General features: G+C 35.8%; 1 protein-coding gene across 6 annotated transcripts; it reads left to right on the top strand.

Moving 5' to 3' along the window:
* Positions 1-3,718: 3,718 nt before the first annotated feature.
* On the top strand, positions 3,719-18,887 carry coch (coagulation factor C homolog, cochlin (Limulus polyphemus)). 6 transcript variants are annotated; one of them, XM_087288688.1, is made up of 14 exons: positions 3,719-3,862; positions 11,885-11,934; positions 12,303-12,492; positions 12,912-12,960; positions 13,064-13,108; positions 13,639-13,795; positions 13,874-14,007; positions 14,650-14,718; positions 14,794-14,850; positions 14,942-15,089; positions 15,172-15,275; positions 15,915-16,141; positions 16,247-16,760; positions 17,883-18,887. In XM_087288688.1, the coding sequence occupies exons 4-14, from the start codon at positions 12,927-12,929 to the stop codon at positions 18,053-18,055; spliced, it is 1,662 nt and encodes a 553-aa protein (XP_087144814.1). In that variant the 5' UTR covers positions 3,719-3,862; positions 11,885-11,934; positions 12,303-12,492; positions 12,912-12,926; the 3' UTR covers positions 18,056-18,887.
* The last annotated feature ends 23 nt before the right edge of the window (positions 18,888-18,910 follow it).

The following is an 18,910-nucleotide window of genomic DNA, read 5'->3' as shown; positions in this document are numbered from 1 at the left end:
CTCCTTTTAATATACTAGTTAATGTCCTCTGTTTATATAAAGCGAATTGTAATAATACAGAACATGCACTTAATTTCATTTCAAATAGCAACACACTTGGACAGTCCGTGCTCCCAGTAATACTTCATGTTAATCACAATGTTTTATGAGAGTTAAAATAAATCTTCATAAGGCCGTAATCATTAATGAGATTATAAAAAGCACCAGCAGCTGGAATGGTGGTGAAGACCTTTAAGATGGGTTGGAAGGATCAACAAAGGTGGATTTCTAAATTGAGTTTGGTGACTGCAGAGTTAAAACCTTGTGTCTCGCCACAAGTGTCCTCAAACGAGTGTTTGACCAGACTGTAATGTCAGGACAGAGTACAAATTACTCAAGCGAGGAACGAACAGAACAGTCAGGTAATGGTGCCGTGTTTACTTTATCCAGACACATAATTCAAAAGCAGCAGGCATGCTCGCAGTCAGAGGAACAGTGAAAGTTTGAGTCCAAACAGAGCAGCAGGAACAGTCAAACAACCCAGAGCCATAATTCCATGAAGAAACAAGGTCAATGATTTCAGAACAAATAGATTAACACCAAACAACTCAACTCGAAAATGAATACACAGATAAGCAAAAACAAAATCACTTGAAAAGCATCAGTTTATAAGTAAAATGCAATACTTTTTTGTTCAAATGTTTTGTACAGTACACATGGATTTACATTGATTATTTCTGTCAGTGTCTGCAATTGACAATCTATTTAGATGTTTGAAAGGTTCGCACAGCATCTTATGATAACTTGAATATTGTCAATGAATTTGCATTTTAAGTCATTTTCTATTTGTGATTAAAATTTGTAATTGACAAAGTCAGAAAACTAATTTGACGCAACAGACATTAAATTGATTTCATCTGTCAGATCCATATTAATCTGCACTAGCGTTTGTGCTTTACTCAGTGTTGGAACTTCTGAGTTTCACGCGCAGATCAAAAACTGGCAGGAGTTTCTCTGGTGGAGGACAGTGAGTGACTCAATATAAACTTTAAGACCTTGCGAAGATCAAATTTGCCTCTCTGTAAGTTCCTGGACCACACAGTAACATGCTAGTAAACGCGTTTGGGAATCGTGGTGCAGTTTTCTCTCAAAATAAACTGTAAATATAGATGGAAACCCTGCCCAATTTGCGTTGCTGCAGTGCGTCGTCAAAAGTGTCTTGGCAAGGCTTCGATTGCAGTGGTGGTTTGTGATCTGCGTGGAGCATAGAAAAGCCCTGACTTCAGTAACTTAAAATCTTGATAGTCAGATAATGGATTTAAACTGTTTTCCTTTTGGTTTATTATTTCTAATTTGAATGTAACATAAATGCAATGTATATATGTAATATAAATTAAATAAAGTCTTTTTACAATGAAAATGGCCTTTTCTGTCTTTCAGCTGCCCCAATATTTAAGCTTTTATAATAGTTTGGGTGCGAGTCTGTGCAGTTTATAGCATCATTACAGTATCATTGTGTTGAAAAATGTACCATATTAGGTACAGTAGGTGATTAGGTATAGTAACTGGTTAAGTGTTGACAAAAACATTTTATTATAATTATTAGAAGTTGTCTCACAAAGGTAAAAATTGCTCTTGGAAATCAATTGACTTAAGGGAAAAGTACATTTCTGTTTGTGAGGAGTATAAAAAAAAGAGAGAAGTTTGAATATAATCTGGAAAAATAACCATATTGTGCTTGTGACAATGTCAACTTATACTTCATTTATAAGAATACATAGCAGTCTATAGATATTGGAAAACTACTTACTGTAGTCATAGTTCAGTACATGCACGTGTTATATTGTGTGCTTCCTCATGGAAATCTTGTTTGAGCAAAAAACAAAACAAAACCAAACAGTCCAATTATTGGTGTTGGGGTAAACTAAAATCCTTTTAAGGGTATTCTATAGTCGTCTTCAGTCTCATAATTCCCCATCATTTTAATCTCAAGAAGGAGCAATTCCTATATACTGCAATCACAACATGACACCCCAAGATATAAACATTTAATCTACTTAGCCAATTATTGAAGCCATTTCCCTTTAAAATGAACTGTTTTAAATAAAATGCTGTGATAACAATAACAACAGTTTACCCTGTGTTGTCGAGATCAAATGGAACATGTTGCCTCAGTAACATTAGCTAACCAACAAACTATCTTGCATAGATGGCCAAAAATTATGACGACCTATTTACTCAGAGGTACATTACTGCCAGTGATCGGTTGCAGCTGGAAATGCATCTGCTGTGTAAACAAATGCTGGATAAGTTGGTGGTTCATTCCGCTGTGGCGACCTCAGATAAATTAAGGAACTAAGCCTAAAATAAAATGAATGAAACATACTGTAGCCCACTTCCAGTTAATAACCTGCTAAGGAGATACTGGCAGCAAGGCAACATGTCACACACAAGTGGTTTGTAAACATGCCCATCGTTTCAGACAATTGTCATTTGATAAGACATTTACTGAATTTGTTCAAATATTTTTTGTTTAATAATGAAGTATGATCATTTTGCATGCTTTTATATCAAAGTACATCACAAGTCTGACGTTTCGATTGTTTGCTGTGTGCATTGTTAACATTTACGACCCTTCCAAATAAGGTAAAAACTGATTCTTTTATTCTAGGGGAAATCCTAGAGTTGTATACCGAGAATGTTTGCACTTACTTAAGCCACATATTTCTATCCCTGATGGCACTTTGATGTTAAAAAAAACATACAACATACATTGAATTAACATAACATTGTCATTAAAACACATGGCTGAAATTGAATCTTGACATGTTTTTTGACTCTAATGTTAGATGTCAATTTGATGTCGAACTATGTCAGAGAACGGTATAATAATGTATTATGCATTCTATGGCACCTTTAATATCTATGATTTCCCATAAGGTCTAAGCTTTTACTGCTAAGTAATAGCAGTGATGAAGTCTGTTATATGTATATCTGATGCTGTCAACTTCAAATTATATGAATAAAAAAAAAAAACACCACAAAAAAACTGTTCAGGCTTACGTGTGAAAGGGTGAAATTCCGAGATCGCTAAATTATAACGAGTCAGATATATTTTTCCTATCCCAATTTGACATATGTAGAAAAGTTGCCAAAACCAAATGGCGCCGACACATTGACATACATGGTTTATGTCTGCATTTATGTCTATGGCAGAAATGGGCCAAAGAGGACAAAGGGGTGTCTGTGTATTTATTATGTCTATGTTTCGCTTGACATGACAGACCAAGGTGTAACCATGTCTTGTTGGGGAGGCCAATTTGTTGGCCTAAAAAATGCAGCTTTGGCAACATAAACCTGCAGTTCTGCAAGAAAGATCACTGTGAGCTGTAAACTCAAAACTGTGAGAAATAAAGGAAAAAATTGTGGGATTAAAGTTGCAATTACTTAATTTCTATGTATTTTATTATTATTCAGGAGAAGAGAGCAGGCTTCCATAAAAGCCTGACCTTACATGTGTGGGAAATGTCCACATCTGTCCATTTGCAGTACTCAAACACTCTTTAAATACTGAAATAATAACACAATAATTAGTTGCACGTGGTGGACACACAAGAGGATCATGGTGTTTTGTGTTGAATGTTTTCTCTCTTATTAGCGCTTTTAGAGGTTAAAGTAGGCCCGTTACGCAAGGAGATGTTTTTGGCTCAGACAACGGTTGCTTATTTTGGTGCAAGACAGTTTGAAAAATAATGAATTGTGGAAAAAATTAATCAGCTTGGTGTTGTATAATTGTGTAATTTATGGGAGAAAAGTCTTAAGGGGAAGTGGAGCATCTGCTGAAAGATGAGATGTCGTCCAATGTACACTATCTTGTTTGGCGGTGGGTACGATTTGACATGTTTTTGTAAGTAATTCTCTCATGCTTACAAGGCTGTGTTTGTTTTCAAAATTGTTGTTAAAAAAGTAACAATGGTAAATATTATTGCAATATAAAACATCCCTTTAATATATTTACAATGCAATTTTTTTCCCACAAGAGATGAATTGTTTCCATATGCTCATTTGATGCTCAGAAGAAATTATTTACTATTATATGCAAAATGTTAACAAGTGCTCTGATCAAATTTCTTGCATAAATAGAAAGTTCAGAGTGAAAAGCAGGCATTATTTGCTTATTATTAATTCCAAAGCATCTGTTAAAAGTAAAGTTTTTTATTATTTGTTTTTATTTTAAAACAGAACAGCAGCTATATGATATTTTTTGTTGTTTTGTTTGTTAAATTATTTTTTTTGGTTTTGTAAGTCTTTAATGTCACTTTTGATTAATTTAAAGGAATCCATTTAATTTGCTTTAGAGTTACAGTGTTCAGCATAACTGAGTACATCCCATTTTAAAAATGAGTATTTTTCTCAATTTCTTAGTGAATACAGGCAATGGATTTTGGTGCATTTAAACACAACAGATTTATTAAACAGATATATTTCTTCAAATAATATTTTAGTCCCCAAACATATTTAGACATTGAAAGATATTACAATTAAATTCAATCAAAAATTGCAAAAAAAATAAATAAATAAATTACAACCTACAAAGTTTCAACAAAATTTTAAAATTTCTTTGCTTCTCTTGATTTTTCCTTTTTTAAATTTGTATTTAATATTTTTCTGTAACACATTTGGGTGTACTGGTTTTTGGAGCATTATCGTAAGTGATTTTGTTAGATAAGCTCCAGATTTGGAGCTTATAGCTTCCCATTAAAAATATGAATTTAAAAGATTTTTGTGGGGTCTACTTATATAAGCTGAGCACTGTAACACACGTCTAAAATGTCAAAAAGAGTTGCTGCCTCAAATTCTAGGTTAAATCAAATTAACTGTACAAGTAACTTTAACTTGCATGATGTAAATAACTTTAAAAATCAAGACAATTATTGTCTACATTTATTATTATTATTATTATTATTATTATTATTATTATTATTATTATTGCCAATTTAAAGTTAAATTAAACTTATGTTCACATGACAAAAACTTATTTTATGACACTAATCATATCTTTAAAAAGTATGTTTTGTACAGGTTAACAATGTAGGAGCTTAAGCGAAATGTTTGCAATACCATACTAAAAGGGTTTTCTTTGTAATTTATTTAGCCAGGACACATTACATTGACCAAAAGTGACATTAAAGACTTCATGAGAAGTTATTACAATCTTCAAAAGTACTTTAAAAAACGCTGGTATCAAATAATAAAAAAATAAAATACATCTCATAAAACTGCAGATTTTTATTTCCCATTTATAGACGCACTATTGCTGTGGTGTATTTGCAATGGTTGCATTTGCATTAAGAGAATATTTTTTAGAAACCTTATATATATATATATATATATATATATATATATATATATATATATACACACACATGTCATGCTTCCAACGTTGAGAATAAAGTCTTTTTTTAATACATATTATTATTATTTTTTATTTTGGGAAAATAAATTTCTCTTCTAAGCAGACAAATCTGGGCTCAAGTCTATCTAGCTTTAGCCAAGGCTAATATTTGTGTAGGTGAAGACGGTCGCCTAAATGAGACATCCATCGAAGTATTAGACGGATACTACTATTTATAAGGAGTGAAATGGTAGTCTTTGCATTCTTGGACGAAAGCTGTGGATCTCCCATGAAGTTTCACATGGGGTGAAACGTGACGGCGCTTTGCTGGCCTAGAAAGAAACATGTGTGTCACTTTGCCTTATTTCAGCCTTTTTCGTCTGACTGCACAAAGCCATTCAAGTCAAGCCAACTTTTCCATATGACTATCAGTGAGAACAAACTGTGTATTACGCTAAATCACAAGAAATCATTACCTACTTAACCTGTTATAACAAACCCCTTTCTATTGCATAAAGAAAAGCATGGATTTTCCCATAATTCTTAAAGAAAAATCAAACAAAATGTAACATCAACAGGTATTTGTATTTATATAGAATACACACTAAAACTAGTTTAAACGGTGTATATACACTTAAATACACTGCGGTTCAAGAGTTTAGGGTCAATACAAATCATCAAAAACAGAATTTTATTTTTATTAGTAAAAAATGCAATGTATGGGCCAAGCAAAAGAGTTAAAAAAGTACAACCCCAAATCAGAAAAAGTTGGAACAGTATGGAAAACCCAACTAAAAAAAAAAAAAGAAAGTAGTGATTTCTAAATTGACTTGTATTTCATTGCAGACAATAAAACAAACATTATTTAATGTGTTCCTTATGCTTTTAATTGTTTATTGTATTTTTAAAATAAACACGTACTTCAATTTTGTTTCTTGCAACACATTTCAAAGGACCGAAAAGACCAAGTGATGAGGTGTTTCAGGTGTAATTCTGTCCCATTCCTCATGCAAACAAGTCTTAAGGTGGGCAACAGCACAGGGACTTTATTCTAGCATTTTGTAATTCAAAATGCACCAAACTTTCTTTATTGGAGACAGGTTGGGACTGCAGACAGGCCAGTCAAGTACCTGTATCCTCCTCCGCAGCCAGGACTTTGTGATGTGAGCAGAATGTGATTTTGCTTTGTCTTGTTGAAATATGCATGGGTGTCCCTGGAAAAGAAGGCTGAATATTGTGCTCCAAAATTGTACTTTTCAGCATTAATGGTGCCATCACAGAAGTGCAAGCTACTTTTTGTGAAGGGCACTGACACAGCCCCATACCATGACTGACCCTGGCTTTTGGACTTGTTGCAGGTGACAGTCTGAATGATCCTTTTCTTCTTTGGTCCGGAGCACACAGCGCCCATTTCTCCTCAAAACACCTGAAATATTGATTCATCTGAGCCCAGTAGACATTTCTACAGTGTGATGGTCCATTTCAGATGCCTCCAAGCACAGAGAAGTCGACAACACTTCTAGACACGGTTAACATAAAGCTTTCTTTTGGCACAGTTTTAAGTGGCATTTGTGAATTTTTACTACCTATTGGGGCACTTTACAAAGGTTTTCCAAAGTAGCCCTGAGCCCATGATATCACTAGATGAATTACGATTCTTGTTGCTGTGCTGCCTGAGGAATCGAAGATCACTAGTTCAGCTTAGGTTTGCGCCTAAATTCCTCCAGATTCCTTGAACCTTTTTTTGTACTTTATTTATAAGGAATTTTTTTATACATTTAAAAAAAACAGAAAAAACTAAGTCAACAAAAAATACAAACAAACATCTCCAACACTAATTTCCCTTTTGTGGCTTTAACAGAACATATACATAGCTAACAGTCTGCAAACATTAAAGTCCTCAAGCATCACACAAATACACAACAAGTGTATGTATAGGGTGCATACGCAACTTCAATACAGTAATGACAGTTTACCAGATTAATAGCCCTAAACTGCTCCTCTCCCACCTTTGTTTGGAATGTGTCGCAGGTCTGAATGACAGGAAAGGATGTTTATTTACAAATGAAATGTTGACCAGACAAAACATGAAATATTTTGGGTTCATATTGTCTGCAATGAAATACATCACTACTTTCTTTTATTATTTGTGTTTTCCCACACTGTCCCAACCTTTTCTGATTTGTAGTTGTAGGTTTTCAAAGAGAATCTAATTGTGACCAAGGACAACAAAAACAGACTTAAAACCTTAGAAGTTTTAATGTGCACAGGTAACCTATTGGCAATAGCCAAAAATCCATTGTGTGTTGTTTTATTGTTTTGTTTTGTTTTTTATTCCAAAAACCCTTGTAATATTAAGTAAAGATCATGTTCCATAAAGATATTTTCTAAATTTCCTACTGTAAATATATCAATATATCAAAACTCAATTATTGAATACTTACAAGAGGAATGGGCAAAAATTCCCAAAGACAGGTGTACCAAGCTTGTGGCATCATATTCATAAACACTTGAGGCTGTAATTGCTGCCAAAGGTGCATCAACGAAGTATTGAGCAAAGGCTGTGAAAACGTATATACATGTGATCTTTCAGGTTTTTCATTTGAATAAATTTGAAACAATTAAAAAATAAATGTACATTATGGGGTATTGTGTGTAGAATTTTGAGGAAATAAACGCATTTAATTTCAATAAAAATGTGGAAAAAGTGAAGCACTATGAATACTTTCCGGATGCACTGTATATGCATTGCTAAAAACTTTTATTTTTTTATTTTTTTATTGATTCCAGATTTTGAAACAAATCAACCAAATATTGCACATCCTAACAAACCATGCATCAATGAAAAGCTTATTTATTCAGAAATTTTGAAAAAATTGCACTGTAAAAATACGGTAAACTACTAACAACTAGTAGTACCTATATATGGTCGTAATGTTACAGCATAGCTAGTGTAATCTGCGGCAGCTTCTGTAACAGAAAATATTACAGCACTGTGTTGTTGAAAAAGTTCTGCACTGTATATTACTATCAAGCGTTTGATTGCAATTTACTTTTGTTGTTTTATCTCACCTGTTGTAATCGACATAAACTTAAATACAGTCACATGTTTTAAAGCACTCTTGAGCGTTGTAACGTTGCTAGAAGTTGATTAAAAAAAACAATGTTCCAATGCACAGACGATTGCTGCGAACAAATGGTAAAAACAAAAGATTACCTTGATAACATGCTCTTATGAAAACACTGCTTCACCAGGTTTTGTGGTCCGGAGTCACACATAGCCCTCTAAATAGCGAATCTATCCACTGGTGACGTTTTCAATTCCATTATAATTTTTGATCAAAATAAGTAGAGAATAAACATTTTAAACCTGTGTGTTTGTAAAAGATATTGCATTGGGGGTCAATTTTCTTTTTTCTTATCAGCTTTTATGCAGGCCACAGTTGGGTTTTAGGTTACATCTAATGTGTATTGCATTATTTACAGTGTCATGTGTTACCATGATGGTGTTCAGTGATTGCGTGAATGACTTATGCTTTCAAATCAGTATGTACTTTTTCAGCTTGTGGAAATTCTTTTTGATGAATCAGTTCATTTGTTTATGAGACTCTCTCATGGTTGTCAGTGTACTGCAAGAGTAGATATTGGCACTTCAGTTGATAACCCAAGTAACAAAGAATTCTGACCCAGATTTGGCAAAAAGCTGGAACAGCAGACATTCATCTGGCTCTGGGATACAGCATGTGGGCCAAACATGGGCCGGGTGTGGCAGAGATGGCACCATCTTTAAGGTGACACACAAGACTTGGGCCAGACACTGAATTAAGTATTTGGCCCAGATGTTCAAATCGGTATGTGGGCCACATGAAATTGGCCTATTTTGACCCACATTTGAAAAAGATTTAAATTATTTTTGAGTAAAAAAAAATTCTACCAATCAGAAAAAGTGGGTTCATGGGTTTATTAATTTCATTGCAACATATCTGGCCCAGTTCAGTCCCGATTATGGGTTATTATCTTGGCTGAGACTTGGCCTAGACATAGTCCATGTTTGGCTCTTGTCTGGAAGCCAGACTTGGTCCAGTCATTTACCATAATTCACTGTGGCATGTGGGCCGACAAAAGCAGATTGTGTGAGCCAGAGCTAGGCTTTGCTATGTGGTAAGCTACTACCCCTTGTTGTCAAAATTAAGTTAGATTGATAATACCAAAAAGCTGTATATATAATGTATATTTTATTATGTATTATGTAATGTATTATTTTACTTGTTTGTTTTTTTTTGTTTTTTTTTTGCAGCACAGTATATAAATACTTCTTAATAGAACCTGATTGTGTCTTTGTTTTCCACTAGTCCAGCCTATCATGTTTTAGTTTGGCACAATAATTAAGCTTCTGAAACCGCTGGAATTGACTCATTAATGGTTTTCATCTAAGCAAGCTTTACTTGATATGGAAGTTCACACTCTGGCTGGGAAACTCGATGTTACCTTCGTGACCTTCACAAATATTTCCTTGTGAAAGAGCGCTTTAGCCTGACATGGACTTTGTGTGCTGTGAAATATTCATTAATTGAGACACTGGGACAGTTCCCGGTTGTTACAATGAGCAGTTGTTCAAAGAGGCTCATAACAGATGGATTGAGTATCGTTCCTTCAGCTTTTTTTTTTTTATCTGTCGCACCTCTACAAACCTCCACTCCACTTAATCACTACATGCCAATGAATCGTGAGATGCCACAGTAAACATATCATATTCCTGTTTGCTGCCAGGATTAAAGCTGGAAATGGTCCACAGTACAGCTGATGAAGGACGATTACGTAAAAGTGACCAGGAGAGGACAGAGACCTCTTTGAAAACTGGACAGCCTCATGCTGACCAACCCAACTGTTCTGTTTTACATAAGAACGCACAGTGTGCTGGAGATAAAAACTAATTAAGGATGTTTTGCCAGCATAAGCTTCAGCTAAAGGAATAGAAAATACAAGCTATCATAATTTACTCACCCTGCACTTGTTTAAAACCTACTTGGGCATTCTTCAAAATATTCTTTTGTGTTCAACAGAATAAACTCAAGTTTTAAAACCAAAAGGGAGAGTAAATAGAGATGAGTTTTGAAAGTGTTAAAAATGCTGGCCTTCTGCTGTTGAGTAACAAATTGTGCATAAAAAATGCAAGCGCAGTTTAAAATAATGTTTCAAAATTGAACCCAGTGAATAGGTTTGTCCATATTTTTTTATTTTTAAATTTGCCCTGAAATAAGCCAGTCTACAGGTGTCACAGTGGCACAGGGGGTAGCAAGATTACCTCACAGTAAGAAGGTCCCTGGTTCAAGCCCTGGCTGGGTCATCTCGCATTTCTGTGTGCATTTCTGAGTTTGCATGCTCTCCCCTGTTCACATGGGTTTTCTCTGGGTGCTCCGGTTTCCCCAACAACCCAAAAACTTGCGTTATAAGGGAATTGAATAAGCTAAATTATCCGTAGTGTATGTGTGTGAATGCAAGAGTGTATGGGTGTTTCCCAGTGTTGGGTTGTGGCTGGAAGGGTATCTGCTTTGTAAAACACGTGCTGGATAAGTTGGCAGTTCATAGTGAAAACCCCAAATTAATAAATGGACTAAGCTGAAAAGAAGATGAATGAATGAACAAACTCTATTTTAGATACAAACAATGGGTGACACAAAGGGTAACGCTGCCGCCTCACAACAAGGTTGCTGGTTCAAGTCTCATATAGCATTTCTGTGTGGAGTTTGCATGTTTTCCCTGTGTTTGCATGGATTTCCCCGTGTGCTCCGGTTTCCTCCACAGTCTAATGAAGCGCTGTAGGTGAACTAGATAAGCTAAATTGTCAGTAGTGTATGTGTGTGAATGAGAGTGTGTGGGTGTTTCCCAGTGATGGGTTGCAGCTGCAGGGCAATTCGCTGCATAAAAGTATGCTGGATAAGTTGGCGGTTCATTCCGCTGTGGCAACCCAGATTAATAAGCCGAAAAGAAAATCAATAAATGAATGAAAATGGTCATTTTTCTGCTGTTGATGGTTCTACAAAAACCTTTGACAGCCATGGAACCTTTTTGTCCACAAAAGGTTATTTTAAGTGTAAATGGTTATTTAAATAATCAATATTTTAATCAAAATGGTTAATATATTTATATTAAAAATGAAAATGTAGACATTCTTCCACAGGAAATCATATTGTAAATTAGATATATGAAGAGTTCAGATCCAAAAGCTAAATAAAAAAATGATTTGATATTTCCCTCTGACATGAGCATTTTTCTCTACACAACTTCTGTGTGTAGGCTGAGCAATTTTACTTTTATAGTGACGAATAACTTCTTTTCGTTGCCTTTAAAGTGAAATAACTGAACAAAAACCCAGAAGACTTAGAAAAATGTTCATTATAAGAGAAAATTTCAGACGGCTTTTAGAGGTTTTTGCATCTGAACTCGTCATATACTGGATAATTGCAGTATACTAGCTCATTGATGTTGTGGCTCTATTGATTTGTATAGGTTTTCTCAATGGACTGTGGGTTTTATTTCCATCAGTTGAATCATTCTGGGTAAGATTTGTGTTTATATCATATTTTACAGCACTGAATCAAGCTTACATGCACTTGATTAACCTTAAGATAAAGTTTTGAAATGCCTGTCATTGTATTATAGGACTCTGATGTTGAAAATGTCACTCAGCAGTTTAAAAAGTGACTTTTATTGACATTTTCAGAGGTGTTTTCTGGGTTAATCATGTAAAACATATAAATAAATAAATACAAGCTGAATGAATGGATGGGTGGTTTAATTATCTTAGATGATTTATTGCTCTACTCACCAACACTAACTAATCAGTTATTATATCGGTAAGGGATGTAGAACATTGCATATCTTAAGGTCTGAAAAGCAGGAGAATTTAAAACAATGTCCTTTTCAGGTGGTTTGGCTCTAAGGGCCGCCTCTTGTGACGTCAGCAGGGAATCATTGGGCTTTTCGGCGACATTATTTAAAGGACAAGCTCTTTCCTCAATATCCAGACACCTCTGGAATATCATCCATAAGGGAATTACTTTATTTTTTGTGTATAAGCTTTTAAGGCTGAGGAAACGTCATCCTACACAAAATCTGTAAGTTGGATTAAATCTTCATAGGTTGATGATTTTTGGCTGATTAGTGCCTTTTAATAGTGATCATTTTATATATCCAGATAGTTTTTTTTCTCTTCTTCTCTCTTTTCGTCCCTCTGTCTCCTTTTCCCTCACTCTGTGAGTGGATTAACTGAAGTATGCATTTCCAGAGGAGCTGTTTATGATGGATGTGTCTGGGGAGATTACATTTTTCCTGTATCATATCTGATTTCACTTGTGCGAGCCAAATACATTTTACACACCTAGATAAAAGGAAGAATAAAGATAGATTTAAAAGCCTCAGAAAGTTTAGGGGTTTTTTTGTTAAAAAAAAAAGAAAAGAGTATAAAGTGCTTTTAATGCAGAATGGGGTGCTTTTGTTCACTGGTGCCTGGTAAAATGCTCTTTTGTCTCTACAGAAATCTTCATTAACCATGTCGTTGTGGTTTGCTGTCCTTCATGTTTTAGGTAGGTGATTTGTTTAATTGAAGCAACTGATACTTAACACTTCTAATACTGAATTATCATCAAATTTAATTATCATATGAATGCGTTTCTTTCTTTTTCACAGGTATTCTCTCTTTGAGCTGGTGCACTTCTGGATCTGAATTAAATGGTCAGTTTTTACAATCACTTCAGTGTATATCTTGTCATATTAAATATTGCTATAAAGTTGCAGCACATTTTTGTAAACTCTGACTTTCTTGTTTTTAATTGGGCTGATCAATAGCTAGGAGACATTTTTTATATAACAATTTAATTTATAGTTTTATTCATCCATTTTTTATAATTCATAAGTAGCTGAAAGATCTTTTAAAATACAATTATGTATGTAAAATGTAAAATACATTAAGTTCAAAATGTTTATTAGATTTGCTTCGTTTTTTAAAACCTTTTAAAATCTATTTAAGTGAAAAAAGTATTTTATTTATGTTTTCAGTAGCACAGACATATTTTAAATATATAATTTACTTTATTTATTATTAAGGATTTATTTTACTAATTAATTAATTATTTTTTATCAGAAAAAGAACACACTTTATGACAAATTTTCCAGTCAAATGAATTTTTATCAGTATTTAAGAGACTTTTTAAAAACCTATTTATTGTTTATATGTTTGCTTTAAGTTTGATATTTGGTTTTAGTTGCAACGCCGATTAGCTGTGGGACTCGTGCGGTGGATCTGTCAGACACACATCTGCTGGTGCTCTGTCCAGCAAACTGCTCTCTGTGGAGCCTCTCAGTGTTTGGTTCTGGAGTTTATGCCTCTATTTCCAGCATATGTGGAGCAGCCATTCACAGGTACAGTTTTCACTTTAAACGATACAGTTGCAGACTTGCTAGACTCCAATAACAAGGAAACGTTTGTCTTTCATCCAGAGGAATCATAGGTCTGTCTGGTGGACCAGTGGAGGTTCACGGACTGCAAGGGAGGACAAACTACCTCAGCTCTTACGCTCATGGTGTTCAGTCGCAGTCACTGTCGCAATGGAGCGCATCGTTCACTGTGGCCCGTGAGTGGAGACAATTACTAATGCCAATTGGATGTGTAGATTTATTTACAGATTCAAAGATTTGCTGAACATAAATGTTTTCATTACACTTGCGCACAATCTCTAATCTAATCTAATCTAATCTAATCTAATCTAATCTAATCTAATCAAATCAAATCTAATCTAATCTAATCTAATATATATAATATAATATAACCCAATATAATATATTTTAACACAATATAATATTAATAATTTGTCTAATCATAATATATGTTGTTCACAATGATCCTATACTTCTAAAATTATAACATGTACAAAAGAGATGAAAGATTGCAGCAAGCAATAACTTCAGGAAAAGTGATATTATATATATCATCAGCTGATATTGATATTAGCAGATAAATGTTAATTTGCAGTTTTATTGATTTGTGTTATGTTTGCATAATCAGGATAAGAAAAAGTCATATCAAGATGTAAATTTATCAGCTTAGATTTCGGTTATTGACTTCCAAATTTAAAGAATGATCTGTTATCGATTCAGCCAAACTGTTCATATAAATAATATGATGTATACAATTGTTTAGATTATCATAGTAAATAAATGTAGCTTTAGACCTCTATATAAAGATTTGTCACGCTAACTTTGTTCTTTTGTCTCAGGAACAATTAGCTTGCCTTTGGAAGTGTCCAGCCAAACCAGCAGTTCTGCCACCGTCGCATCTGGAGCAGGTACTAAATGTTCATATAACTGAAGATATTTGACATGTGTAGGCTAAACTAAGCATTCCTATTTCTGTCTTGCAGCCAAGAAGCCAGTGAAAAAAATAGTGAAGAAGCCTCCTCCAGCAACAGCACACAAAGGTCTGTACTGGTTGATTTTCTTTTCTAAAAAAGTTATTGCAAGTAGCGTGACGTGGCATGTGTGTTATTATATAATATTACCCTGTTTCAGATTGTCCAGTCGATATGGCTTTGTTGCTGGATAGCAGCTACAACATCGGACAGCGGCGGTTCAACTTGCAGAAGAACTTTGTCAGTAAACTTGCAACCATGCTGAAGGTTGGGACACAAGGTCCTCATGTAGGAGTGGTGCAAACCAGGTGATCTGTGCATAAACACAAGTCATTTATCATAGTGAGCACTTATCAAGAAGTCACCTATAATCCATGTCTTTCTTCCCAGTGAAACACCTCGAACTGAATTCTACCTGACAAACTATACGACAGCCAAAGATGTGACCTTTGCCATCAAAGAAATCCCGTACATTGGGGGCAATACCAATACAGGTTTAATAACTTCTCCTGAACTGCGTATTTCATATGAACGAATGGGTTGAACACATGAAATATTTTTGTAAGTAAATCATGCCACCCTTTTGAAGATGTAAACTGAACAAATGTAATTTATAGTGATGCACTTAAAATAAAATCCAAATAAATGAAGCATACACATGCATATATATATTCTTAATTAATTTACATTTATAAACAAATTGGTTGAGCAAATAAGTCGCTTGCTCCAAAAAAATTGTCTAGGAATCAAGTGCAATAATAAATAACTCACTCACTCATAAAAATAGTTCATTTTTGGTACATTTTTTGGCATGTTAATGTATCACGCAAAACTTTAAACATTTGTGCATTGAGACCCATAATATTGAACCCTTCCAGACAGACTTGTATTGTAAGTACATTACTGGAAATACAGTTTTTACATCCTCAATCCATTTCCCAACTGCTTATCTATCGCAGGAGATGTGGACTTGCTTTGCAGGTCAGTATGATTTTGATCAACACTATGCCACAGATAATGCTGACGTAGATTAAACTTATCTCTGACACTTAACTTATGCTTTAGTTCAACTCAGTGATTATTGATGCTTATGAGCAGATCTTGGCAGGCTTAAGTTATTGGTTTTTGCACAGGTAAGGCCATACTGCACACCGTGAGGAACTTCTTCAGTCCGGATTTTGGGGTGCGGAGAGGTTACCCACGGGTGATTGTGGTGTTTGTTGATGGGTGGCCTTCTGATAATGTGGAGGAGGCAGCAATTTTAGCCAGAGAGTCTGGCATTAACATCTTCTTTGTGTCTGTGGCCAAGCCTTCCCCTGAGGAGGCAAGTCTGGTGAGCGATCAAGACTTCATGAGAAAGGTGAGATGTTTCACATTTGAACTCATTGAAAAAAACACACCACAAATCATTAGTGTAAACCTCTGACTCTCCCGAAATCCTTTTATGCTGTCATGTACCTTACAGGCAGTGTGCAAGGACAATGAGTTCTTCACCTTCACCATGCCCAGTTGGTTCAGCACCAACAAGTTTGTAAAGCCACTAGCTCAAAAGCTTTGCTCCATCGATCAGATGCTTTGCAGCAAGACGTGCTACAACTCAGTGGATCTGGGCTTCCTGATCGATGGCTCCAGCAGTGTAGGTGACGGGAACTTCCGGCTGGTGCTGGACCTCCTTGTCTCCATCGCACGTAGCTTTGATATCTCCGACATTGGATCTCGCATTGGTGCCATCCAGTTTACCTATGACCAAAGGATGGAGTTCAACTTCAATGACCACGTCTTGAAAGATAATGCTCTAAGGGCCCTGCAGAAGATCCCGTATATGAGCGGGGGAACAGCCACTGGAGATGCCATCAACTTTGCTGTGCGGAGTCTCTTTAAACCCCGCTCAAGCTCCAACAGGAAGTTTCTCATCATCATCACTGATGGACAATCTTACGATGATGTGAGAGTTCCAGCTATGGCTGCCCAAAGAGAGGGTATGTATTTTACTCACACAAGGGTATCTAAACTATCTCCAGGAGAGCCTCTGTTCTAGCAGACTTTAGCTCCTACACTTGAAAAGGGAATACATGTTTAGGATCACTAGAAATTTACAGGCAAGTATGTTGGAGCTGACATCTGTAGGACGATGCCTCTTTCAAGAGCAGGATTGGGCATCTTTGAATTGGCATTTCCTCTAGAATCGGGTAGTCAAAGTGGACTGCCACAGCCCTGAAGGGTTCTGATCAAACTCGGATTAAATCTGACCTGTCTGCCATTTAGGAGGTTGGTTAAGGTTGGAGTGGAACTCTTCAGAACTGTACCTCATTATAACCGAACTTGGCCATCCCTGGTTTTGAAGGGGAACTGTCCTGCAATAAATGAAATAAAAATCTGCAGACCAAAAAAGACTGCTGGACCTCCACAAGCAAGATTGGGCAAATCAGTACTGACCGCAGGAGTGTCTAAAGCAGGGGTCACCAATCACAGTCGTGGAGGGCCATTGTCCCTGCAGGTTTTAGCTCCAACTTGTCTCAACACACCTGCCTGGGTGTTTCAAGTATACCTAGTAAGACCTTAATTAGCTTGTTCAGGTGTTTTTGATTAGGGTTGGAGCTAAAATCTGCAGAACACCGGCCCTCCAGAAACAAGTTTGGTGACCCCTAGTCTAAACGTTCTTCAAGGACCATGGGTCTGCACAGTTAACTCTAACCTTAATAAAACACATCTGAAATAGTTAATCAATGTGCTTAGGCTCACTAGAAACCTCCTCGCAAGTGTGCTAAAGCTGGTTAAAGAGCTTGTTCTTCCTGGAGAAGTATTGGACAACCCTGATCTGAAACTAGGGATCCGTGGGGCTCTGAAGGTCCAGGGGGACCAACGAGATAAAAATGTTATTTGAAGTATAAGAAAGAGTTGCCAGCTAAATCTAGCTGTTTTTATTTATTTTTATTTTTTTACTGTGAAGGGCCCTGAGGTGGTGCAGGTACAGGTGGGGGACCTCATGGTCAGCAAGGATTAACAATGAGTGATCTTGAACATTCAGGAGCAAAAAAACAAAGGTGATATTATGTCTAATGTCATCCTGACCATGATTTTTTTTCTTCTTTCTTCAACAGGAATCACTGTTTACGCAGTGGGTGTTGCTTGGGCTCCTATGGAAGATCTGAAGGCGATGGCGTCTGAGCCCAAGGAGAGCCATGTGTTTTTCACTCGCGAGTTCACCGGGTTGGGACAGTTCCAGCAGCCCATCGTCCGGGGCATCTGCAGGGACTTCACAGAGTTCAATTAGACAATTTTGAGATTTTCTTGAGTGCAAGAATATGAAGAAATTGAACAAAAAAAAAAGGTGTCGGAGTAAATAAGAAAACCACGTTTGTCTTTAGATTTGTAGAAAAAGGGATTTGAACGGTTTTGATATAAAGGAATTGATATGTTTGATCCAAAGGTTTTTACAGCTTTTTTGAGAATGTATCACACAGTATTGTATGTCAACTTCTCTATATGTGGAGAATGTAATTATTTGTGATTTGTAGTCTTTCTCTTTATGTTTCTGTTGAAAAAAAACAACAACACATTCTTTCGCTGCTTCTGGCAAGCCTTTTTTCCTGTGGAGGGGTCACTGTAACAAAAGGCTCTTTTAGAATAATTTCAGAACTTGAAGATTCAATTCCAGTTTTGCAACAAGATGGTGAGCAAGAGCAGCCACGAAGATTATCAGTGAAGCAGCGCCCTCTAACGCATTCTGATGGCAGTACACAAAACAAAGCTTTCGTTCACATAGATCTGGGTTATATATGGTCCTTCCCAGGGGTACCACCAATATACATGCACTGTAATAATACATTCATCACATTTTCGCAAAGAATCAAGTGTGTCTGTGTGTGAGAAGAGGATAATGGTTAAAAGTTAATGTGTTTACTATAAATATATCTATATTTTCCTTTTCTTAAATTATACTAATCTATTTATCGAGCCTATTTTCTGTGTACTTTTTAGATATGCATGCTTTACTGCCTCACAGAATGACAATAGATGCGAGGAGGGGCATCAAACTGCTTGTACATTTGTTTATAATTTATTACTTTCTTCTCAATAAAGGACAAGGTGTTTGTACAACTTGACCTGCTTAACATCCTCTTCTGCC

This window comes from Danio rerio, chromosome 17, assembly GCF_052040795.2.
Source record: "Danio rerio strain M-AB ecotype USA chromosome 17, GRCz13ab, whole genome shotgun sequence".
In the NCBI taxonomy this organism is placed as follows: domain Eukaryota; kingdom Metazoa; phylum Chordata; class Actinopteri; order Cypriniformes; family Danionidae; genus Danio; species Danio rerio.
The sequence above is the reverse complement of the archived record's forward strand: the minus strand, read 5'-3'. Positions and strand labels throughout refer to the sequence as shown.

Bases quoted from the DNA above. Each gene is read 5' to 3' on its own strand.
- coch (XM_087288688.1), top strand. From the start codon at position 12,927: ATGTCGTTGTGGTTTGCTGTCCTTCATGTTTTAG. The intron at 12,961-13,063 runs GTAGGTGATTTG...TCTTTTTCACAG, and splicing joins TGCTGTCCTTCATGTTTTAG to GTATTCTCTCTTTGAGCTGG. The intron at 15,090-15,171 runs GTGATCTGTGCA...CTTTCTTCCCAG, and splicing joins GTAGGAGTGGTGCAAACCAG to TGAAACACCTCGAACTGAAT.